Below are 26,088 nucleotides of genomic sequence, written 5' to 3'. Positions count from 1 at the left end.
GAGGCACTGATGAGTTATTTAAAGTATCATTTGCCACTATCAATTCCTATGGAGAGGAAAGAAATGCACCCCTTCATTATGTAGCCTACCACGCACAAGTAATACAACCAACATCAGAACTAGCATGGACTTGTAGTTTTAGATGAATAGATATGTGGTCTATATCACAATTAATTTACGAATATGTTAAGCAAGTACTACATAGGCCTACTGCTGAATGCCAAAACTATATCCACTCAAGTTCCACTAAATGTTGTTCAAACAGTATCTTACCATAACATCCAACTCCGTGGGGTCCATTACAGATGTCAAGTCGACAGTGTTACTTTGAGGGCAACGTGTGCAGAAATGTCCCTGCTTATGCAAACAACTATCAAGTTCCCTTTTTATAAAAAAAAAAGTGGGTGGCCGACTTGGAGTGTCCGAGGGGGGACTGCCAGCATGAACACTGTATTGAGGTGTAACTATGAAGCTATCATGCAGACAATTAAGTTACTGTACTGTATAATATGCAAAGGCAGGAAAATCAGAAGTTTGCCCATAATGTCTGTGTGAAACCAAACAGTATGGTAAGGGCTTTGGCCTTGGTCCATCAGAGAAAGCACACTGAGGAAGTGGTGTGAAATTGTGATGGCCTCATCAAATCAAGGAACTCATTCCCTTAAAAAAGACATGCAAAATGCTAAAAAGTTGCTGAAGTTGCGATCAGTGTGTGACAACAATATAGTGTGAAAAGTGGAAGTCCTGTGTGTATTATAAACCCAGCCGTTTTATGGGGACTCTGGCTTTGCTCAGTCTTCTGTTACCTTGAGAAGCAACATCTTGTAACCACAAAACCATGTTGCAACTTATCTTAATGGCCAATGTTTTAACATATTGCAACTTTCCCATAAGAAAAAAGTAATAAAAATAAATTGAAATAATAAAAAAACTAATATAGGGATAGGGCCAAAGTCTTATAAAGTGACCCAGTTTCCATTTCCTCATGTGGGCCTACACAGTAAATTGCATAGTGTTAAATGAACACTTAGATGCTTTCCAATTGTTGAATTGACACAGCAAAATGTGGGTAAGGCACACACACTCTGCAACATTTTGGATGGAATGTAGCCGTAGGCCGTAGCGCCTTGTGTGCGGCTGTGAGCCATGTGCGCTCATTGCATTATGGCGCTGGTTTGAGCTTGTTTATCTAACTTAAACGTGGCTTACAGTAAAAATAAATGTGTTTGCATTATGTTCCCAGTTCGCAAATGTTGTCCTGGTGTTATCCCATGGAATTCGAGAAGAACATATCATAAAATTAGGCCTACTGCTCAGAAATGCACGGGGTAGTCTCCAAACTATTTAAAGAAAATACGCACGATATATTTTACAACATAGTTTAACATAGTAGTAGCCTACAACATAGTTTAACTTGTATTACTATTTCTTTTTTAAACAATACACCTGTAATAGCACTACATTCAGCCTCCCTCATTACAGGTGAAAGTGATGGGGAATGCGACGCTCCAGATGTGCGCGTTAACTACGCCCACGCGCAAGGACGTGGGCACGCCGTGGCCACGGAGGGAAAGCAGAGCAGGAGAGTGGAATATGGCGACCTCAAACAATCCGCGTAAATTCAGCGAAAAAATCGCTTTACACAACCAAAAGCAAGCGGAGGAAACAGCGGCATTCGATGAGGTGATGAAAGACCTGAGCATTACCAGGGCAGCAAGGGTACGTATGCACAAAATTCCTTTTATGACAGTCTGTTAGCCGTGGCTAGCAAGCTGTCAACTGGGCAGTTAATGAACTACAGGCTCTGCTCTGCTGCTGTTGAAGCTAGCTTGGCCGAGGGTAAACAATAACAAACGTCCGCCTAATGATCCTATACACGGTAGGGATGTTAACATGCATTGGTAACCGGAAAAAGGCTACGTGTTTAAATGTATTTCGAATGGTGAACACATCTATGTATTGCGCGTGTATGTGTCAGTAGTAAACAGTCTTTTAAAGGATGGTGCACGGATGAATGGCTGACTTAATTTGAAATATTTGTCATATTATTTATATGCGCCGGACCGCGGTCGGATTTGGAGCGTGCCGCATGAATCTGTTGCAGCATCCTTGTAGCCGTTATTGTGGGCTATGCTAGTGTACTACATAATCATGCCATATAAGAAGCTCGCTATTTCCACATTTCTGGAAGTTCAGTACAGCATAAACTGAAAACTAATCAGTATTTTCCTTGGCTATTGGTAAAATTATCGGCATCGCAGCCCACACATACACACATTACCCAGTGCCACGGTATGTCCAGAACTACAGACAGCATCTTCAGACTTCAGTGTATTTTCAGATTTTATATAAGTTGACAATTCTATTAATTATTAAACAATCTTATGGTTTTAACCCATTGACTTATCCAACCTTTCCTTTTTCCTTTTTAATGGGCACATAGTGCCATTGCATCTTTTATCACCCTTTGTTGTCAAAAGAATATTCAATGCAAACCTTTCATTAATGCCACCTATAATGTGCTTATATCTCCGTTGAAGGCACAACATTCTTAACGGCATTTGTGTAGTAGGCCTATGCATTTTGTAATTTGATTTAAATAGACTTTTGTAATTAAAACATCAACAAAATTTATTACAACAATCAGCCCAGTGCTATTCAACTTCATTATTAGGAGGTCGAATGGGTTTTCGGGGCCCAGGTAAAATAAGAAACAAGCATATTGATCTACATTTAATTATAAGGCTGCAGCAGGCCTGGAGGGCACTAGATGAAAGGGCGTGCACAAGACCAACTCTACTATTATTTTTTATTAGGACCAGGTGTATAAACTTTTGCAGTTTATTTCTGGCCTCAAGTCTCTTATTGATCTGATTGAGCCTTCAGAATCAACATCGCTGAAACTTTCGCTCATTAAAGCTTTTTTCTCGTTCTCCAGGCACAGGTTCAAAATCATAACCATTTGGCAAGGCCGTTCACAAGACCCCTAATGCAATATTTTACAATAGAACCAACACCTGTGTAATTCCCGGGGGGGGGGGGGTAACAATGTGCTTATCATATTGTTATAACCTGATTTCATGATCAGTCCAGTGAATGTAATACAAGGTTCTGCAGAAAACATCTAGAATTGTTGAATTAGGTTAAAGGGTAACTTCAGCTAATTTCAACATGCAGCTGTAATGCTCACACTACCCTGGACTTGTCAGTACCTGAGATTTTTTTCTTCTTCAGCCTTTTCCGAGATCCTGGTCAATATAATGCATCTTGATTTATTGCCAATAACATCCAAAAGGTTATGCAACATCAGCAGACAACTAACAAACAATACCTTTTGGGATAATATTTGGAGTAGGCCTATGTTAAAGCTTCCGCACACCGGCTCCGACAAAGTGCTGAGCACTGCTCAGCTAAAATTCGATTCCATTGTTTTCAATAGAACCACGCTCAGTGGCGCCGATGTCCGCGGACATTCGCCGATGTCGGATAGCAATTAGAGACGAGTTCTATTTTGTCGGCGCCGCCCATTGACTATCAATGCAATGTTTGTGTGAAATTGGGTTTGGGGGTCCAAATTCTGTCGGAAGCAAAAGTGCGCCGCACTTTGTCAGAGCCGGTGTGCGGCCGGCCGATGAGTGTACTGTCACACCGGTGTGACGGGAATGTTCGGGCAGTGAAAGTTCTATAGAATTCTGGGCGCCATACAATTTAGGAATTTTAGAATCTTGCATTGTTATAGAACACATTCTTTTTATAGAATGTTCAAAAACCCACAAATTTTGAATGTAAACAAAATCCGCCCCCATTAGAATAGCTCAGATCTCGGAAAGAGCTGACTCGAAAAATGCAGCATTACCGGGTACTGACAAGTCAAGGGTAGCATGAGCAATACAACAGCATATTGAAATTGGCACAAGTTATCCTTTAACAGAAGACTTGTGGGAAAACGTTCTCCATTACATTGACCTTCGCTCAGCTTGTCACAGGGTATTGGTTACAACCTGGAGCAATGTGGGCTTAGGTGCCTTGCGCAAGGGCAGTTCAAAAATAGTTGAAGCTTCTACTGATAAGGCTGGGATTCAAACTGGCCACCCTCCGACCCTCCGAGCCAAAGACCATCTCCCTAACGATTGGGCCAGGGCTGGCCCCAGTGACACCACTTGTACACACATGGGGCCGCTAGTGATATAGAATGGCATGTCTGACCTCTGCTGTGTGCTTTGCTTTGCTTAGCATTTCATACTTTTGAAGACGTTTCTCCCTCATGATGTTCTTATTTAGAAACAAAACATATTTTGAAGCCATAGAATTTTATCTTTTTAAAAAATCTGCCCCCATTAGAATAGCTCAGATCTCGGAAAGGGCTGACTCGAAAAATGCAGCATCACCGGGTACTGACAAGTCAAGGGTAGCGTGAGCAATACAACTGCATATTGAAATTGGCACAAGTTATCCTTTAACAGAAGACTTATACCCGGTAATAATAACAACTGTATTTGTATAGCACCATGTCATACAAGGCATGCAGCTCAGAGTGCTTAACAAATGGGAAAAACATCAATGTTAAAGATGGAGTTAAAAAGAGAAGTAGAAAAGAGAGAGAGAAACATGAAAGCAATAGCAAGAAGACAAAAGAAGAAGACATGAATAGAGCTTGTAGAGGCATAAGGTCCACATAGGTTGGGCCCAGGATTCTTAGAGGCATAAGGTCCACAGTGGTTGGGTTCAGGATAATTGATAAATAGTCACACTGAATTTGGGCGCTCAGTTGTGGCCCCTGGTGGCAACAGGGGTGAGGAAAAACTCCCTTTTTCATTTGATTCATGGTCTATAGGGGGGAAAAGCTCAATGAGGTCTGAGAAAAAAACCCATATAGTCAGGAAGAAACCTCAGGCAGAGACCAGCGGCCATCTAGGGGAGCCCCCTGCCAGGGCTGGTTATGAACAGATTAAGGACGCTGTGGCGGCTGGGACGCTGTGACCCCTGGGCAGCTAGGAGTAGGGCAGGGGTGACTTGTGGCAAAACTTAGAAAGTTCTCCATAACATTGACCTCAGCTCAGCTTGTCACAGGGTATTGGTTACAACCTGGAGCAATGTGGGCTTTGGTGCCTTGCGCAAGTGCAGTTCAACCATAGTTAAAGCTTCTACTGATAAGGCTGGGATTCAAACTGGCCACCCTCCGACCCAAAAACCATCTCTCTTTGGGTGACAAGTCAAGGGTAGCGTGAGCAATACAGCAGCATATTGAAACTGGCACGAGTTATCCTTTAACAGAAGACTTGTGGGAAAACGTTCTCGGTTACATTGACCTCAACTCAGCTTGTCACAGGGTATTGGTTACAACCTGGAGCAATGTGGGCTTAGGTGCCTTGCGCAAGGGCAGTTCAAACATAGTTGAAGCATCTAATGATAAGGCTGGGATTCAAACTGGCCACCCGCCGACCCTCCGACCCTCCGACCCAAAGACCATCTCCCTAACGATTGTGCCAGGTCTGCTCTGGCCCCATGTTGTCTGTCCAGTGACACCACTAGTACACACATGGAGCCACTAGCTATTATTTAATTAGTATAAAGAGTAACTTCAGCCAATTTCAACATGCTGTTGTAATGCTCACACTACGCTGGACTTGTCAGTAGTACCTGAGATTTTTTTTTTCTTCAGCCTTTTCCGAGATCCTGCTCATTGTAATGGGGGCAGGTGTATGTTTACACTTCAAAAAAACATCTTGATTTATTCCCAATAACATCCAAAAGGTTATGCAACATCAGCAGACAACAAACAAACAGCGATAACTTTTGGGGTAATATTTGGAGTAGGCCTACTGTATATTAACAAAACTTTGAATGTAAACAAAATCTGCCCCATTAGAATAGCTCAGATCTCGGAAAAGGCTGACTCGAAAAATACAGCATCACCAGGTACTGACAAGTCAAGGGTAGCATGAGCAATACAACAGTATATTGAAATTGGCACAAGTCATTCTTTAACAGAAGACTTGTGGGAAAACGTTGTCCATTACATTGACCTTAGCTCAGCTTGTCACAGGGTATTGGTTACAGCCTGGAGCAATGTGGGCTTAGGTGCCTTGCGCAAGGGCAGTTCAAACATGGTTGAAGCTTCTACTGATAAGGCTGGGATTCAAACTCGCCACCCTCCGACCCTCCGACCCTCCGACCATCTCCCTAACGATGACACCACTTGTACACACATGGGGCCGCTAGTGATATAGAATGGCATGTCTGACCTCTGCTGTGTGCTTTGCTTTGCTTAGCATTTCATACTTTTGAAGACGTTCCTCCCTCTCCCTATTTAGAAACAAAACATATTTTGAAGCCATAGAATTTTATCATTCAACCTGTAATCTTTTAACATTGAGCTCCACAATCTGTTCAAATGAATGCAGTACACTATTAAGGGCAAATTAGCCAGGCACAAGTTTCAGGCCAGTGTCTTCAGATGACTAATATGAAGTGCCTGCCCTCATACTCTCCAGGCCCAGAACCAATGTCACAGAATTTGTTTGTAGAAGTTTTATGCAGAACAGTGAAACATTTTTGTATTATTGTTGTATTGTATTATTATTGTATTATTATTGTATTATTGGATATTTGATTAGGCCCTTTAGTGTATATTATATACACTAAGGACCTAATCAAATATCCAAGAGAACTACCTCCTCTTTCCATGTTCATGTTAAAATGATGAGGACACCCACATCAGATCTAGTTTGTATGTCTTCAATAATGTAATTCTTTTTTACTTTGCAATTGGGTGACTGACTGAACGACTCTTTGCTAGAAAATGCCTCACGTCAATTTGCAGGTGCTTACAATTTGCAGTCAGCTAGCCCTATGTCCCGGTAGCGCTGTCTCTGAAATTGTCCATCCACTCTATTGCAGCTACAGTTGCAGAAAACACAGTATCTGCAGCTCGGGCAGAATCGAGGGCAGTACTATGGAGGATCGTTACCCAATGTCAACCAGATTGGAAACACCACTGCCGATCTACCATTTCAGGTATGAATGTTGCTGAATGTGGCTGAATGTTTTATTTCGTCATGCCGTGTCTGTTGGTTGGATGTGTCCAGGCACACTCCACTTGTTCTTGCAAGGCTGTAAGATAACTTTGATTAAAAAAAAACAAAAAACAAAAAAACATACTCTTCAGTTTTTGTCAGCACAAGTATGATAGAGCGGTATATTGATTTTTCACAGACGCCGTTCCCAAGTGCAGGGACGGACACCAGACGAACAAATAGGCACCAGGGCCTTGTAGATCGCGTCTACAGAGACAGGAGCCGAATCACCTCTCCACACCACCGACCCCTTTCAGTCGACAAGCATGGCAGACAGATATCCTTTTTACACAAAAATCAAATGAACTTAATGAAAAACTGCATAGCAGTGCTGAAGGCGCATTGCTATCGACTTCCTCTGGAGTAAACACTTTTGTTTTGTGGTGTCTTGCTTCTCATGCTTACTCTATTTTTTTTAAGATATTTTTTTGGTCTTTTAGGCGCTTTATTAGTGACAGGACAGTTTGAGAGAGAGACAGGAAACGTTTGGGAGAGAGAGAGAGACAGCTAAGGTTCAGCAAAGGGCCAGAATCGAACCTGGGTCAGCTGCGTAGCCTAGCCTTAAGCCACAGTTGGCCCCCCTCATACTTACTCTGTAAACATTATAATCATACCTCATTGTTGAGCCAGCCTTAACTGCACTCCCCCCCCCACATCGGAGGATGCCCCTACAGCTCTGTGTACTTATCCCCGCCGCCGGACACCAGCTGGAGAAGGTGAGGATGTGGATGCATAAAGACATATGCTGCTATCCCATAATCATCTCAACTCATGAGCAAGTCACGAATGACATACACAGACTGCATGATCTCCACCAGCCCAAGACAGAAGAGATGAGCGGTACCATGTCTATCAGATGGCTATGATTAAAGCTGCACTATTCTCTAGAATTCTCTAGAATGTATCATCACCAAACATACAGTATGTGCATATATGGTTGAGCTTTGTACATCCATTTCTTAGTAATTAGTAAAATGGAATGCCCGAGAGAAAGCTCTTGATGTTATGAGCGCCTGTGATCTAACGAGTGACTTAAGTGTGGCTGACACTAGCCTTGTTATTTCATCTCTTGAAGGACAAACTCGGACTCGGCTCTGCACCAAAGCACTTTGAACCCTGCTTCACAAGAGTTCGCTGGAGGATCACAAGAATTACAGCCGAAACAAGGTCCAGAATTACATGCTTTCAAATACTGTATATTTATTCAAAGTTTTGATTATATTTTGACTAATCTATGTACAGAAGATGCAGCCATTATACTCTTTCTAACAGTTTCTAATGGTCCCAGTAATCCTCCTTCCCAGATACTACCCTATACATCAGTTGCAATTATATTATGAATATAAAGTAAATATATTGCTCAACATTTTTTTAACACCTCTCCATCTCTTTGTTCTCCTAGTGCTACTTCTGACTGTACCGGGAACTGAAATGACAGAAAGCGAAATGGAAAATGATGACCAAAAAAACAAATGGGATAGCAAGAAGGTAATGACTTTTCAAGGATATGATGACCTTTAATTTCGCCCCGCGATGTGTCATTCATTGGCTGTTCTCTATTGCTACTCAGAATGCTTCCTCGAAACAGAAGCCCTGCAAAGTCCCTGGGATCAAGTAAGTCTATATTAATGGCCTTTCCAACCCCGCACCCCTCCATTCCCTCATTTACACGCTCTTTTGCCAGATGTGAGAAGATGAGAAGATGTGGTATGAATCAGTGATCACAGGCGCGCTCATTTAACACTTAAGTTGAGCAGATCAATTAAATATTAGGTCAGATAGAGTATGTAGTTTGCAGCACATTTGGCACGATACAGTGCCTTTCAGCCAATGTGTGTCCTCTGAATAAAAGTCTTAGTCTTTGAGGATGCAGTCAACATGTCATGTTTCATGCGGACCATCTGCCTGTATTCAGGGCCACTGCCTACTGATGTTCACAGCACTGTATCTGAGCAGGCTGTGGAACAGATCAGAGGCTCTGGGGTCAGTGGCTTCATCCTCCCCCCCGGGGGCTGTGGCAGACCCCCCCCCCCCCTCCAGGGGCTTTCACAGAGGTCGAGGCAGCGTGGGGATCCGGTGTTCTGGAACTGGTGATATTATACAGAGTGCTATACCGTAGCTGTGGCTAGTTGAAAGCTCTGCAGTGAGAGCATTTGTAGAACTTGCTCGCTCTTCACACATTTAGGGGGATGTGCTACTGACCTAGCAGATTTGCCTTGACTTTCAGCTCTCTTATACACTGCTCTCCTTCCCTCCAATTTGTGGTGCTACGGAGTTGCAAAAGTGTGTGTGTGTGTGTGTGTGTGTGTGTGTGTGTGTGTGTGTGTGTGTGTGTGTGTGTGTGTGTGTGTGTGTGTGTGCGTGTGTGTCTGTGTGTCTGTGTGTGTGTGTGTGTGTGTGTGTCTGTACATACAATATGTGTGTGTTCTGTGTGTATGCGCGTGCGCACATACTGTATGTGTTTGTTTGTGTGTGTTGGTCTGATAATACGAAATGAAAAATTCCAACATCTTAATTCAACAAAATAAACATCTCCCATCCTCTCTTTCTCTGTCTTCAGCATATTCCCTTCTCCAGACCAAGAGATTAACACGGGTCTCATCCCCGCCACGCACAACACGGGAGGCTCATTACCTGACCTGACCAACATCCAGTTTCCCTCTCCTCTGCCCACTCCCCTGGACCCTGAGGACTCGGCATCTGGCCTCAGTGTGTCCAGCAGCACGGGGAACCTCACCGTGGGCTTGACCACCTGCGGCCCAGGTACACGATGAGACACACACGCCTATCTGCTCAGCTCTCTGCACATTCCTGCAGGAGTGGTGGTTGGTTTTATAGTTGTTGTTGTTATGCACTAGATGTGTTGAATTCAGGCATATTCACTTCATGAAAATAGTTTATTAGAAATTTAATTTTGTTGGGAATTGAAGAGGGCAGAATGATGAGCTCTGTGATGTGTGATAGTTGACGTATACATTTTTTACTGCAGCGCCCCCTTTTGGCAAATACCAGTCATGTCCGTTTTTACAGCATAGGCTAATACAGTGTATCGTCGCATGTCACGAATCCTCACCTGCCCTAGTAGGGCTGGGCGATATGACGAGACATATCGTGAGGACGAGAGAAACGTGTCTATCGTGACCTTTCTCCTCTATCGTTTATATCGTGATAAAAAAATATTTTCATTATTACAGCTAATACACATTTTAATATAATTTCACCTCATAATATAGCCATTTTATGATTGTAAACATGTGCAAAAAATAATTTTAAAACTACTTGTGGGCCAAACTAGGCTATTTTATTGTTTTACTCCCATGATTTATTTCTGGTCGTATGCTGTCAAGAGAGCGCACGCAGCCTATTCAGTCTGTTTGACTCAAACTTTGAGTCTGCAGTCACTCCTCGGTTGGCGCCCCCTAGAGTGCAGTACCCGGAAAAGTGTCTTTGCCACTGCCTTGCCAGCTAACGTGACGAGCACCGGGCAGCAAGCGTGCGAATCATGGCTGGAAAAAGGCATTGGACAACTTACCAAAACTGAGCCAACTAGATGCTGCGGTGAAGTTTGGCATTCCTAACTGCGCTGTTTTGTAGATTCTGAGCACGAGACTTCCCCCCCCCGAGCCCCCCTCCCCCTTGCGCTTCTGTGAAGCGCATCTCTCCTACACAACCTCTGCTTTGCAATAGATCTCGAAAGTAATGGAATTGACACGTTCCGTACGACGCACTATGGGCTACACATTTTGGCCGGTGATGAAAACAGTTATAAAGCCCTTCGTGCACTTTCACTGGGACTTCTCGTGAGCACATCATTCTCTGAAATGTTTAACTTGACCCTTTGTAGCCTACTTGGAAATCCACCACTTTTCAGCAGAGGTAGGCTAAAAGTTAAAGTGACTCGATGCTATGATGCTGCGCATGCCATTGAGTCCCAAACAGTTAGGTTTGACTTCTGGGGCATGAAACGGTTTTGCAAATACAATGCCCTTTGTTGTGTTCACTGATATATTGGTAAAACTACAACAAACAGAATTGTTCCTCGACAGCAACCAGCGTGAGTCAAGTGATTATTGGGAAGCATAACGTGGTTGGGGACAACGCTGGTGGGGACGAGAGCAAGCAATAGGCTATTGCGTGCTGTTTATAACAAGTTCTTACATAGGCTATTCACAAATATTTTCAGCTTTGTTCAGTTTCATATTAGGCCTACTGGTATTTTGTAAGTAACATTAAGTAGGCCTATTTAAAATGCGCTAATATAATTTACTGACTAATTACAGTCATTTTTTGTCAGACATTTTGTCCAGTCACATTTTATTTTGCCGGTCATTCATGCCAATGTCCCGCCACAGTTGGCTAACGTGAACCTTGCTGTTTATGGCCGCAATTTGCGCATCTGTGGTGTTCTTGGTTCGTGGGACTCTCACATTGGGAAACGAGATGACTGGTGAAAACAGGCGAAAGATTTTTTCCGACCCTGTCCGTCAAACTGGTTGACTATGTTTTTTTTTTTGTTTTTTGTTTTTTTTTTTGTTTAAGGCTATATCGTGATACATATCGCTATCGTGATATAAAATAATCCATATCGTGATATACATTTTTGTCCATATCGCCCAGGCCTATGCCCTTGTGTGTGTAGTGCGTATATAATTATTCTCAGTTTGGCATAAATAGACTTAGACACTTATAATAAGAATCACGCAACTTCTCTGCCCTCCGTATGCACCTAGAAAAACAACAACAGCATGGGGAAAGGAAAATCTTTCAATTCCTCAGACCTTTGTTGTGACCCGACAATACGGCAATTCTCTGCGCATCAAAACCATGAAGCGTGTCAATCACTTTTAATCATGTAATGGCTGCATCCCGTGGCACACCTAGCTAATAATGAAAATGAATTTCTGGCATTTTAATCGTCTGCGCCAGTTATTGTACTACTCTTCGAGGCATGGGAGAAGGTATGAGTGTGTGAGGCGTGTCCTCTGCCAGACAGTCGCCGCGCTAATGCAGTCGGTCGCTCTCATGGCAAGCGCCTGTGGCTGCAGCAGCAGGATTTCCCAGTGTGAGTGTCAGTGCTGTGGGGTTTCGCACTAACTCTTAACACTCAGCGCTTGTGTTTCTGCTACACACTCAGTGTCTGCTCATCTGCTCATGTGTCTGCTCTCTCTCTCTCTCTCTCTCTCTCTCTCCCTCTCTCTCATTCTGTCTCTCTCCCTCTGCAGAAAAAGAAATGTGCATTTAAATTTGTGTCTAATTCTTATCTCTAATCGTCTAATCGTATTCGTTGGAGTTGCCATGTCCAAGCGTCTACCAGTACTTTGTTAACCCCCCACCCCCCACTACCACGACCCCCTTCTCTCTGCAGGACTCCCCTCCTCTCAGCCCACTGTGACGGCGGTGAGTGTGCAAGGCCAGCCGGAGGGTGTGGTGCCCCTCATCCTCAACACAGACCCCCACCAGCAACCCTCTCTCCAGCAGCTCTCCCCAACGCTCTCGCCCACATTTGCTCAGGTCAAACAACACACACACACAAACACACACACACACAAAGCCTCTCCATTACTAGTGTAGTGCACTGTGTGTGTTTTTGTGATGTGCGACACTTGTGGATAATGTGGTGGTTTGTGCTCTGTCTTTCAAATCTGTTGCAATATGCTCAGATTGTACGACCTGTGACTGGTAGAAAAAAAGAATTGTGTGTGTGTGTGTGTGTGTGTGTGTGTGTGTGTGTGTGTGTGTGTGTGTGTGTGTGTGTGTGTGTGTGTGTGTGTGTGTGTGTGTGTGTGTGTGTGTGTTGTGGGACGTGTTTTGGTGAGGTTGCAGTTTGCCATGCATGCATGTCTTGTCGACATGCCTTTGTAGCCCCTTAATGCACGCCGTACCTCCTGTGGCACGCTGTAATAGACATTGAAAGTTAACTACTATACTGCCCTACAATTTCAGAACGCAGTATAATTCAAAATGCCAAACTGAGAAAAAAGGCTTTAAAGTTTCCTTTCTGTCCACGCGACTGTGTTGGAGGTAAAGTGGTGATGACACTTCCATATAATACTTTTTTAGGGTGAAAATTTATGCACACAAGAAAAAAGCAAAAAAAACAACATTCTCATTACTTTTTAGCTGAAAAATCATTATACTGCGCTCTGTTGTGGTATTACTGTCTACACCAAAACCACGGTGTCAATGGAGAAGTGCAGTATAAAAGTGCAGTATCGCATTATACTGCGTTCTTGGCTAGTAGCCTACCACGTAACCTCCTAAAGCCAAAAAGCGCAGTATAATCAGTTTTTTGCGTTTTTTTCCGAAACGGGACCAAGTTGGGCCAAAAAATTTTAACACAAGAAGAAGAAGGTATTTTAAAGCCAATTTCCGGTCTAAACCCATTTTCGACCATTTTCAAGATACTGCGTTCTGATATTGTAGGGCAGTATAGTACTACACTACTATGACAGTGCACGGGGCTCTTAGTAATACATTACGACTTGGTCATTGCCATTGTGGTAACAGCTATTTTGAAAAGTCGTGTCTTAAGCGGTTAACATAAGCAGCTTTTCATCCTTGTGTGGGTGTCATTCTTTACCCTGCCTCAATAGAAATAGCACCATGCTGTCTTCCCTCTCCTCCTGGCAGGCGGTGACGATAGACGCCATCATGCTGGAGCAGCAGCTGGCGCAGTACACCTTCTTCAACCAGGCCCAGACGCAGCCGGTGAGCGGCCAGCAGCAGCAGCAGCAGCAGCAGCAGAACGCCGGCCTGACCAGACTGGTGCAACTGCCGCCGCTGTCAATCAACTCCACCATGACCCAGCCCACCATGACCAACCAGACCGGTGCAGTGGACCTAAATTCGGTGAGTTACGGATACGGAATGCTGTCTTTTTCACTCGTACCCCAATTTTTTTTTTTTTTTTCTTGCTGGAATTTGAGAGTGCCTAATATCCCTTTTAACAACTCATGAATGCTTTCCACACAACATTCTAAAAACCTTAACATGGTTTTTTATTTGTTGTTATTGTTGTATCAGTGGATAGCTACTTCTGTAATATCCTGGGTGATGCCTCCCATTGTAGTACTCTTTCTGTAAGAGGTGGTACTGAGCCGCCTTCATTAAGGGGTACTGACTTTCACTTTCACTTCACTTTGATTCTATGTAGGTGAGGGTGTTAGTAGCAGTGCCCGAAGGATGTTTCTTAATATAGCTGAATGTGTGATATCTGGGTGACTGATCTGTTTCACTCTACATCTGTAGAAGGGTTGATGCCTGTACTATTCTATTTTGATTCACAGAGAAGGCTGTGTGTATATTTTCAAAACCGCTTCTGATCACAAAAGCAAAATACCATATAACTTCATTTTATTTTATATAAGAGTTTAATGAAATCAGAACAACAAAAACCTTTGAAGTCCTTTAGAACCTTATTTCCATCATTGTTGCTGCGTACTGAAAAACAAGGATGCCGTTTCAGTGGGCTAGGTTTGTTTGGTCCCATAGGTGTGTACGTATATATTTTAGGAGTAAAACACTTATTTCGTAAGACCATGTCAAAAAGGAGAAGGAAGCATAATTAACAAATCTGCAAAACATGGCAGGTGCACCACAGCCACACCGCACTGTGCCCCATGTGATTCCCCAGCTGACAGAGGCGATGCCAGGCGTGGTGAAGCTCTCAGTCTCTCTAACTGTCGTGTTGTACCACATAGGCCTCCCTCCATGAGTACCGCAGTAGGATGGGCTCCGCGTCTAAGTCTCCAACCTCCCCCATCTCCAGCCAAGGCTTCTCTCCTGGGGGCTCGCCTCAAGTAAGGGCGGCTCGCTCGGCCTCCACTCCCGAAAGCCTCATCGTGCTGCCTTGTTGTGTGCCTCCAGGCCAGACCCTGGCTGCTCTCTCTCTCTCTCTCTCTCTTTACTGTGCAGCTGCTCTATGTTAAAGCTCCCATCATGCTTGACCTCTCGACTGTCCCTGTCCGTGTCCCTCTGTAGTGTCCTAATCATTGCCAGTGTTTCGGTTAAAGGATCTAATGTGGAATGGTGGGCAGGTAGCGCTGGGTGATTGATTGATCAACAACCATACATTGAGATAGTGATACAAATTCAGATCAGTGGCAATGGTCAACCTAGTCTGGCTGTCGCCTGCCTGAATCACAAGCAAGATTTAGTCTCAGAACAATTTATTCATTTTCTTGGAGAGAAGGTGGATTTTACGATTGTCATTGGCTGTGTTTTGGATGTGACTCATGTCTGTCATTATTATATGTTGTAGCCCTCAATCAGTCAACTATTTAAAAAAAATAAACTTTCGTTCTACTGAACTATTTAGTACACTGTCTTAACACAGCTTCATTGAAAGCTAGTTTCACATCTAATATCACTAGGGTGGAGCCGTAAACAAACTATAAGCCTCCATTTGTTGAATATATCTTGCCATTCCTCCTTGTGATGTGATTGACTGCGTAACTCATGCGAGCGGTTTAGACATGGTGTCCAGACTATTGAGCAGGTTGTATTGAATGCGTAAGGCCGCATAGGAGTTCCCAGGCTATGGTCAGCTTTGGGCATATTTAGTCAAACACAATGAAACCGAAGTTGATTCATATGTTTCACATTGGTCAGTTGAGTGTTAATGGTTTGGGCTCTCGGCAAGGTAACATGGAGGTAAATATTAGTTTTGTTGATGACTTGAAAGACTGGTACCAATTCGCTTTCAGATTTCTGTAAAAAGTAATGAAAAAAAAAAGAATCGATTACATGGGATTATATGAAGACATATCTCATTTTCTCAATCAATTTATCAATTACATTTTTTAAAAACTTTTTCCCGGTTATAAGTGGTGCTGGATGCTGAAATAAATTTGACACAGAACACAGAGCTGATATAGACGTAGGCATATGGTGCTATGTGGATTTGTCTATGACTATTGTCACTTCCTTTGCACTGGCTTTCACCAAGTCATTGGTGTGTATATCTATGTGTGTATGTGCCATGTTCTGTGTACCATGTTGATCTTCTTGTCTTTGGTGTTGGTATTGGTGCTGTGTGAAGACCTACCACATGGTAGGCAACAAATGTATCCTATTGTTCTACCTTGTGGCAGTAATATAGCGCTTCTAAAACTAGTCATGGTGACAGGACTTTTTTCGGTTGAAGATATTGCCCTATGGACTTCTCTGAAAGGCTCCTTCATTGTTTCTAGGTGATAGTGCAGTCAGAGTATTTAAACTTTTATGAGTGTCTCTGACAAAACTGGGTTGACCTGCGACCATTTACCATGTGACACAAGGCCATATGCCCTTTCAGGTATGATGACATGTTGTGCCAACATGTCCCGGTTCGCATGAGTCACTGTGAGAATTTAGATTAGGATCTGCACTAAGCAGTGTGAATACCATCAATGGTGACTGTTTCGTGAGAAGGCACTTCACGACAGCCATGTTATGTGGCTGATCAACTGTGTGGTAACCTCTGAGCTCTGTTTATGATGATTGTTTCATATGGGCTTGAATGGACTTCTTAATTTGTCTTTCCTAAGCTGTTGTAAGATTGGCAGGCCTGTTGTTAGGGTAGGATGGTGGCCCAGTTTCACTGGGAACCAAAGTGCTTGTCGGTGATTTCCCCATGGTTTTACAATTGCCATGCTGTTGGTATACAAGCCCTCAAACATTACATTACATTTCAGTTCATTTGGCAAAAGCTTTTATCCAGAACTGCTTAACAGTTACTCAGGTACATTGTGTTGGCTACAGACTAGTGTGGGGTTAGCCATCAATCATTCAGTCATAGAGGAGTCCACGCACATTATTCCCACTTAGAGATTCGAACCTGCAACCTTGCAACATAAAGAACAATTCCCTAAACCATTAAGTCACTTCACCTTATTTACTTATCGTTGAGCGCTGAGTGCAGGAAATGCCTCTACCACATCAGATCTGGAAACACAGATCCCTTCTCCTTTGTCCAAAATGTGCACATTGGTGTCATCAAAGCAGTGTCCTTTTTGTTTTAGACACAGACGCACTGCCTTGTGCTGCCCTGACAAGATGGGTTAAGAAAGAGCCTTATTGCTCATGGAGTGCCTACTTTATTATTTTTTTTCCAGTGTACAGATTCACTAGCCTGGTTCTTACCAGACCTCTCTGTGTGTGTTTCAGAGCATGGCAACCCGACCGAAGCCCGACGGGCCGGGTCGGAACCCGACGGGCCGGGCCGGACTCGGACAAAAAAAATAGAATATCTGTCGGACTCGGGTCGGGCTCGGGCTTGAACCAAACAGACATTGTGAAAATTGTAAGCAATCAGAGGAAACGTTTCAGTTCATGCAAACAGCAGTTTTGTGATTAAAAAATAAGTAATTGAATATGCATAAATGAAAATGTTGGTAGGCTACTCGTGCGAGTGATTATTATTGGCTGTATGCACGCGCCAGTTACCAGTGGCAACATGGACGCTCACTCCCAGTCAGCCGAGCAGAAATGCCGAGTCAACTTGCTTTCTTAATAAGCGCCAAATACAGTTGTCAGTGAACGCGTGGTATTTTGTTGTAGGCCTAGTGTAGGCCATGTTTTAGCATGCCTTCGGTGCTGTCTTAAATGTTGAACATAAAATGACGAAGTGTGTCACTGCATTGCTCGCCAAGGATTACATTTCCAGCAAGGGGTAGCAAGGAGCATAATATGGATTAAAGAAGACGCACACGCTACGTGGAGTTGCCTAAGGTAGGGGCGAAGAGGTTTCCTGTTACTACTTTGTCCGCTGTGACATTTCATGTCCTTCACGTAGGTTCTTAATTCTTGTCACTTTTACTGTAGCCTACAGTTGTAACTATGCGCGTGTAACCTTTCCTGATTTTATATTGACCGCATGGACATCAGGGAAATGACATTCTCTTGGAGGGCCGAACAGGCTACTGTTCTTCGGGGTGAACTTATAGCCCATCCTTCTTAACGACAAGGAGTGGCATCTTCACCGGCTCGCGGGGATTTATTTGCACTAACAGTAACGTAACAAATGCGTCCATAGCCGCGCTGACTGCATCCAAACCGTATTCGTTAGTTTTCGCCTTTCTTATCCTCTCACGCCCCTCCCATGCATTTGATTACAGCACCCAACATCTCTGGTCTAACCGAAAGAAACATAAGGTCCGCTGTCACATGTATGCGTGTGTTTATACTTACTATGCGTGCGTAACTAAATTAGGCTACAGCAAATTGCCTCATCCCTATCCTGGCTATTTATCACGTGCTATTTTGAGTATGAAGGAGGCCACATAGAAAATATTGCTTGCGCACAGGTTCTGTTGTTATTACAGTGGTCTCGGGCTTCGGACGGGTTCGGACACAAACATTTTAATTAGTCTCGGGCTCGGGTCGGGGTTGATCACTTTTCTGTCGGCTGAGGGCCGGGCTCGGACAGAAAAAACCGGCCCGAGCCACGCTCTAGTGTGTTTAGCTCTGGAGCCCCCTGGTGGTGCTCAACAGACACGGAGGTCTGGGAGCATGTAGCAGGATCTGAGCATGTATTGCTTCAATATCACAGGACATATTATAGGACTATATTGACACTTTAGAGATCAACAGAAAATGTTTATGAAGGAATTTGTTCATATTGTGGCAATAAATGCTCTGGGCAAGAGCCAGGTAACAGATTCACTACTAAGGGAGCCCAGCCATGGGTGTAACATTCAGAGTTTCTTTTATTGTTTTTGTGCTTTTCGTCAGCTGTTTCTATGGCTCCGTTTTTTTCCTTGTCCCTTCACTGACTTGATGAAATAACGGCTTGTTAACGGCTTGCGAGTTGCCACATGTGCATTATCTTTTACCCCTTTTCCTGTTTTGACACCAACACCCAGTGCACAGTGCTGTGAGGTCCTGGTGACCTAAATGTTAAGTGGTAAGAGTGTAAGAGTAGCTACTTGCCTGGTTAGGTGTGTGGATTTCTGTGACTTCATTGCCTAAATCTTAGGCTGACATCTTCCTTACTGAGAACCACATAGTCAATAAGAGTCAAGTGTTTTATATTTACCAGCCCAGGTGAATTGTATGTCTTTTCAGATTTAGCAATGTCCAGACATTATTTTCCTGAACAAAATGTACTTTGTATTGTATTGTTGAAAGGTTTCCACAATTGATGCTTGATTTGTGTAGAATACTAACATATGTTTCTGTGTTTGCCAGTAGCCATTGTGCAGTGATTTGGAAATCATTCTTCATCTCACTCCATGTCCTTCCCCTCTGTAAATGCGGCTCTGTCCATGTTCTCACTGGGTTGGACCACCTGCTAGCAAGAGTCGTGATTATTATAGTGTTTTTTTTTCTGTTTGTTTTGTTTCAGCACTCCATACTGGGTAGTGTCTTTGGCACTTCTTTCTATGACCAGCAGATGGCCTCTTGTCAGACGAGCGCTCTGTCTCAGCAGGTCAGTAGTGCAGTGTGGAAATGAACGAAATGTGTGTCTGCAGTGCCTCCTAGAATCCGTTGTTTCAAAACACACTTCACATAACTAGTGCTATAGCTGTATGGACTTGCTAACTACTAATTATAACCGCATAATTGATATGATTTATGTTGTGGGGTCAGCCTCCCTCTTCCTCCATTTCTCTGCATAGGAAGACTTTCTGAGTTGTTCCTCAATTGGAAGTGCTGTGAAGCAAAAGCAGAAGTGTTTTTACATCTGCATAATTTATTAAGGACATTGTTTGTGGTTCCGTTTTTTTCCCATGTCCTTAGAGTATTATGTAATCTTTGTGTCTATAAACTTATCCGTTAGGATACTAAAACCTCAAGCACCTCCTGGAATGGATTGGGTAGCTACATTCCTCAGAGACCGTTTTTTACATTGCAACAATTTCAGCTATTTTTTCAGCTTTTTTTTTCCCTCACATTTCTTCTCATACAAGATGATGTAACCTTGTGCTACAGCTCTTTACTCTACATGGAAATGTAACATGAATGTTGTTCTTAAAGAAACAAAACCGGAAATGTGTTACATGTTTCTTTACCTCAGCGCAATTTTTAATTTTTAATATGTAAGCTATATGACAGCACACTCTCTTGTCCAAAAGACAAGATGTTAATGACCAAGTCTGAATAATTTGCAGCATGAAAATACTGACTCGTATTATTTTCTTTGTTTACTGTATATGGACATTATTTATTTATATTTATTATTTTACCGTAAACTAGACAGCATAGTCCTCCAGGAAGCGCTTTACTTGTGGGTGGATAACTCCCCAAAGTGACGCGCTGTGTGGTGTGACTCTCTCTCCTCTCCTCTTCTATTCCCAGCTAGAGCAGTTCAACATGCTCGACGGCTCCCTGGGCTCCGGTGGGCTGTACGGGCCCGGATCCACCCTCAGCAGCTCCCAGGCTGCCCTCCTGGGCCTCTCCGGGAGCCATGGCAGCCTCCAGGACTCCCAGCAACTGGGCTACAGCAGCCATGGCAGCATTCCCAACATCATCCTCACAGGTAATGCTCCGTACCCTTAAGACATAATGCTGCAACACACCGCCAACCCTGATGAAACTCTGCTGAAATTAACGGCGGCGATGGTTATCATGCATGTGTTTTCATCTTTGATTCGCTGATCCTTTTTTTTTTTTTTTGAAGCATCGCATACGTTGGCTGCTGTGTGAATACTGTACACCTGCGTTACCATACGTCTTGGCTGTTTACAGGTGACCTGTCCATGTCCTCGGTGGCGGCAGATGCTCTGTCCAAGGAGCTGGAGAGCACGTTGCCAGGTGACGACAGCTTCGATGCTGACTCTCAGTTCCCCCTAGACGAGCTGAAGATAGAGCCCCTCACCCTGGATGGGTTGCACATGCTCAACGACCCAGACATGGTGCTTGCTGATGCAGCCACCGAGGATGCTTTTCGGCTGGACAGGTTGTAGCCTAGTGTGTGTGTGTGTGTGTGTGTGTGTGTGTGTGTGTGTGTGTGTGTGTGTGTGTGTGTGTGTGTATTTGGCTTCGATCAAAGGGGTTGATCAGGGTTCTGTGTCACAAATGTGGGAGAGGAATTTGGCGTCTGTCTCGGGTTGGTCACCATTAGCAGACACCCCCCCCAACACACACACACAAATTCCCCAAAACCCTCTGTCCCAAATCACAAGCGAGGAAATGTGCTTTGGGAAGGTTGGACTGGGCAATGACTCACTGCCAAGATAGCACAACAGGTGCATTTGTCTGTTGAATTACAGATTCGAGTGTTTTGAGTTGTTACACGACCCTAAATGAACTTTGTTTTTGTTTTTTTAGTTTAAATATGGAAACACTACCTTTGTTATGCCTCATTTCAGTTTTTATGTTACCGAAAATATGTATAGGAGTACATAATAGTGTTTTTTTTTTTCGTCTGGTGCTTCAGGTTTTGTTTACCTTTACAACCGTTAAAAGGCAGAAATGTAAGATTGGGATTATCTGTTGTTGATTCACCTTTTACATTTGTACACTTACCTTTTTTTAATTCATGTTTTATTTTTTTATTTTTTTCAGTACACTACTTACTTTGCAGCATCACCACTTAAGGAGTACTAACCCTCCCCATGTTCTTGTTTGTGTGCAGCTGTTTTTTTCTTTTAATAGCTGATTGTCAGTATTCCTTGGTCTGTGTATATGTGTTGCCAGATATGTGTTGCCAGAATGTCCTTATAACTGCCTCATGCTCCCATTGGCAACAGCACATGACTTGGCACTTCATTGCTGTAATCAGTGTCCATGTTGAAGTTGAAATCTAGCCTTGCTGTGCTCTATGTGAAAAATTGTGCTACATTTAAAAAAAGGATGTAAATACTTCATGAACTCACTTCTACAGGAAAGCAACACCTAATCGACTGTACTTACATTTGGTCTGCAGATGTTCAGTTCTCATCATGAATATGCTTGTTCTGGTTCTCACAGCACCTGTCTTGTCAGAGCCTAAGAGGTCATGGACTGTCATAGTTGTTGTCAATAGTGAGACACTAGAGCGCAACCCTTTATCATCTAGGACAGTTGAATGTTAGCATAGCATGGGGTTCTGAAAGAAATTCAGAAAAGACTAGCATACACTTTTGATTGGTATCTATGGAAATACATAACAGGAAATCTCTTTCACTGTCACTGTGATTACCATTCTCTGCCTTATTTCAGTAAGATGCAGTCTCTCTTCCCCCGCTATATTTTGTGATAATGTATAAATATATGTCGCTAATGTGTGTTATACATTTATATTTTTTAAAGAAAAAAATTCATCATGTTTACACATGCTTTAAGAAGGAAAACCTAGTACTGAAAAAAACTGTCTGTTGTGGTGTATACAGTGTGACGGGGAGGGTTATCACTCTTATAGGATAATCATTTCCACATATGTACATACTTTATTGTGGGAAATTTTAAATATTAATATTGTTTGTGGCATTTTGAGTAATTTATATGTTAAAGGTATTTTCAATTGGACCTTTTTGTATTATCTATGCAAAGCTTATCAAATCAGTGTAGATAAGCATATTTGAAAGCTTAAGAAACAAAAAATGTGCAGCTTCTCAAAAAAGGTTTCTAACAAACCAAAAAGCATATTTTATTGCATGCAGTGGCCCCAAGGCATATTGTCTCATATAGGTAGAATCGTTTTAATACACCCACAGTACTCCACTCAAGTGTACAAAAAGATTAGTAACATGTTAGTTATCTTAACTAAAGATGTACTATAACTAGAATGTACATAATTCTTTTATGTAATATATTCCAATTGGATTGCATAAACATAGGACCAAACCCTTTTCCATCAATGTTTTCCTTTTTTTTCTTGTTTTCATTTTCCTCTTCCTCATATAATGTTAAATATATTATGAAAAAGATGATGTTCTTTTCTTTTTTTGTCATTGTTCTATGGTTAAACATTGTTTGCACATGATTCATAACTTTATGGCACTACTGCAATTTATTATCACCCTGATGGACTGTTCTGGATTTGGGCTCCATAATCTACTTGTATCTCTGCCTTCAGAAAAAAAACATATTTTGTTACATAGTTACATCTATATCTATATCTACATTTCTGATAACCACATATATCTCTATACTGTATAATGTGCATTTAGACTGTTGATGGGTATTTTCCCTGATCAGTGAGTGTTTTGTCTACCTGTTTTTGTCTGACTTGTACTTTTTGTATATGATAAAAATACAGATCTGTGAAATGGAAACAATTAGTAGCTTACCATGTGATCTAATATTGTTCGTTCTATGGTCTACAATGAATGAGTTTGTCTGTAAGGACTGCCTCTACTCTTACTACTGCAGGGGACTGATAGAGTGCCAGCGTATGATCCTTTCTACCTGTCGAGATTAAAATTACAACATTACAAGTTACATACATCCTGGTATTTTTAAATGATCATGTCTATATCACATGCACAGAACCCAAGTCTCTGTATATAATCCCGTTGTATGCTCTACCTACATTTTTAAAAGCGAAGAAAGTGAAAACTTTTCCCCACATCAAATAACATTCATGTTTTTTTGTTTATTTGTTTGTTTGTTTTTGCTTTTTTTTTTTTTTTTTGCAGCTAACGCTATGTTGGTTTTGGTGGGTTGTAGACATGGTGTTGGCTGTGGTAAATGTTTATTCAACTTCCTTTTACACACTAAATACATGTGCATCTTGATAGATTCTTATTTCTTTCTGTATGTCCCAGCACTGAAAATGCATTGTAATAGTTTGAGCTTCATTCACAGCTAAATGATTCCAGAAAACTGTTTTAAATTCACGCATGTTTAAATATATTTAAAATATGTAAACGCATTTGCTTTTAGGGAGCCACTATTTGCATTTTTAAACATGTTATGTTATTATGAATGGGAGCCTTCTATTTCTTATTTATTCCAATGTAAATGTTTATGTGTGTATGCGTACGTACTGTAGATTTTTTTTAATTGCATGCATGTTTTGTCTTTTTGTGAAGCATTTTTTTCTTTGTCAAGTTACTGAATTTGTGTCCCAAGAGCGTCTCCCTTTCCATTCAGAGTAAGGGTGCTTTCCATTGGTGTAGAAACCAAGTGACTTTCTGCACAAAGTGATGTAAGGTGGCTAACTTGTTTAATATATTTTGTTCTGTTGAAGTCACTGTCCTTTCTGTTTGGTGTTGGCAGATATAAACATTTTGGTATGTAATGTTTTTTTGTGATTTCTTTTTTTGTATGATGTCAATGTGAAAATGTCACATGCACTGAACATTTAAATGCTGCAATGTATCATTGTGGTGATGTGATGTGGGCTCGGATTGAGAGGTGAAGGTTTACCTCAAATTGGCTCAACCTTGAAATTTATAGGTGGCATGTTCAGATATATAAAATCTTACCAGCTATATTTTTTCAGATGATTTTGTAACGTACACATTTTAAATATTTTGTCAAGGAAAACCTATATCAGCACACTAAATATGATTACGTTTACCACTATGACACAAATGGCACCCCCTGTTTTTAAATAGAACAGCGTATCACCACACGCAGCAAGTGGTCAGAACTTTCTTTTAATAAATTCTATTCTTTATAAAAAGCAAATTACTTTAGAAGTTGAATGTAAAACAAATACTGTATCTGACAGCAGGTACTTGTGTTTCAGAATGGAAGTGAAGCCAAGTCTGTATTACTATTACCATCCAAATCCATGCTGTTGAGGGTGTAACTATTTATCATAACCATATCAGATCAAGTGGTGTGAAAAATGTATATTTTACGTGACTAAGAAACCATATAATGTCCAACAATACTACACCATCATGGTTTTGTGTTTCTCTCTGAAGATCTAGGTGTTTTTTTCTACCTTAAGTATTTTGTCAGTGGATGAGCCATTTGAAAATGCCAAAGTTTGAGAAAAAAAAATTAGGATCCCTTTAATTTTGAGTCAGTGCTTTCGAAAGACTTGTAATTTGTTGTGTGCTTTGTTACGACAGTGTTTGTTAATGCTGATGATTTCTGGTAGTAATGTTTGGCCATCTCCCAGCTTATAAAACCAGTCTGTATGTGTTATGCTTATATCTGGCAACCAACAATGTGGGAATATGATTAATTGTTTACACCTTTAAAAATATCCATTAGTGTATTGTTTCTGGCAAAAATTGCAGTCTTGTGCAAAATATCAGAGGGGCATCTGCATGGTACTGAATAAAAGAGACCCTCACGTGCTTATGCCTTTGTGTGACCTGCTCAATTTTTGGTTTGTAACTAGCTGTACCAATACGTTCAACCTATTTTATTTCATCTTAGATGGTCCAAGGTATTCTGCCTCTTTATTTTCCCTATTTCGGGGCATTTGTCTCAGAATTGAATCACCCAGTTATATAGAAGTTTCCATCTCAACAATACTATGAGTATAGTTTGCCGTAACAATGACCAGTTGACATGCACAGATATGTCCTGCAGCAGTTGACTTCATAAACAACCCAACTAAACCTTCAGATAGGCTATGGTATGTGCATTTAATGACAATGAACTGTTGAGATTACTCATTTCTCAATTATCTATACAATGGCAGCTAATTTGTTATGATATTTAGTGTGTATGGTGCACAGCAAGGTGTATCATAGTTCCTTTGTATAGTTACAGGACATGCATATGCTCACCAAATATGCAAAACAAGCATTCAGCAACACAGCTTTGCAATCCTGTCATTATGTTGTAATAACCCTTTAAAACAAACCATATTTTGCTTTTGTTTTCTACACAAAATAAAAATTGGGTTGTATACATGTGTGAATTATGGAGACTTGCTTAAATTTAAACGTTCCATTGTATCTCTCATGTGGAGGCTTTTGTCTTTGTAAGTTTGTATTTAATATTGAATAAAATTTGAAATATGTGACACCAGTTTGTTGATAAGGGATTGATTGATGTTGGATTACTAAGGAAATGCTTTAGTATCTATTTCAATGCAAAATGTAACTAGTAACAAACTAGTATTATCACCAGTTCTGCACCTTGAAGCATAGCTTTCTTTTCTGTCACACTCTCCAAAAGGAAGCAGTCACCTTAGTGA

At 41.8% G+C, this 26,088-nt stretch overlaps 1 protein-coding gene across 1 annotated transcript; it reads left to right on the top strand.

The window, feature by feature from the left end:
- The first annotated feature begins 1,577 nt into the window (after positions 1-1,577).
- On the top strand, positions 1,578-25,899 carry crtc1a (CREB regulated transcription coactivator 1a). The gene is made up of 14 exons (XM_063219138.1): positions 1,578-1,719; positions 6,901-7,017; positions 7,216-7,355; positions 7,733-7,792; positions 8,152-8,243; positions 8,479-8,564; positions 8,647-8,690; positions 9,637-9,839; positions 12,442-12,587; positions 13,707-13,925; positions 14,777-14,875; positions 19,402-19,485; positions 20,355-20,535; positions 20,745-25,899. Exons 1-14 carry the CDS (start codon positions 1,594-1,596, stop codon positions 20,960-20,962), a joined length of 1,815 nt encoding a protein of 604 aa, XP_063075208.1. The 5' UTR covers positions 1,578-1,593; the 3' UTR covers positions 20,963-25,899.
- The last annotated feature ends 189 nt before the right edge of the window (positions 25,900-26,088 follow it).

This window comes from Engraulis encrasicolus, chromosome 16 (genome assembly GCF_034702125.1).
Source record: "Engraulis encrasicolus isolate BLACKSEA-1 chromosome 16, IST_EnEncr_1.0, whole genome shotgun sequence".
Classification (NCBI taxonomy): Eukaryota; Metazoa; Chordata; class Actinopteri; order Clupeiformes; family Engraulidae; genus Engraulis; species Engraulis encrasicolus.
The sequence above is the reverse complement of the archived record's forward strand: the minus strand, read 5'-3'. Positions and strand labels throughout refer to the sequence as shown.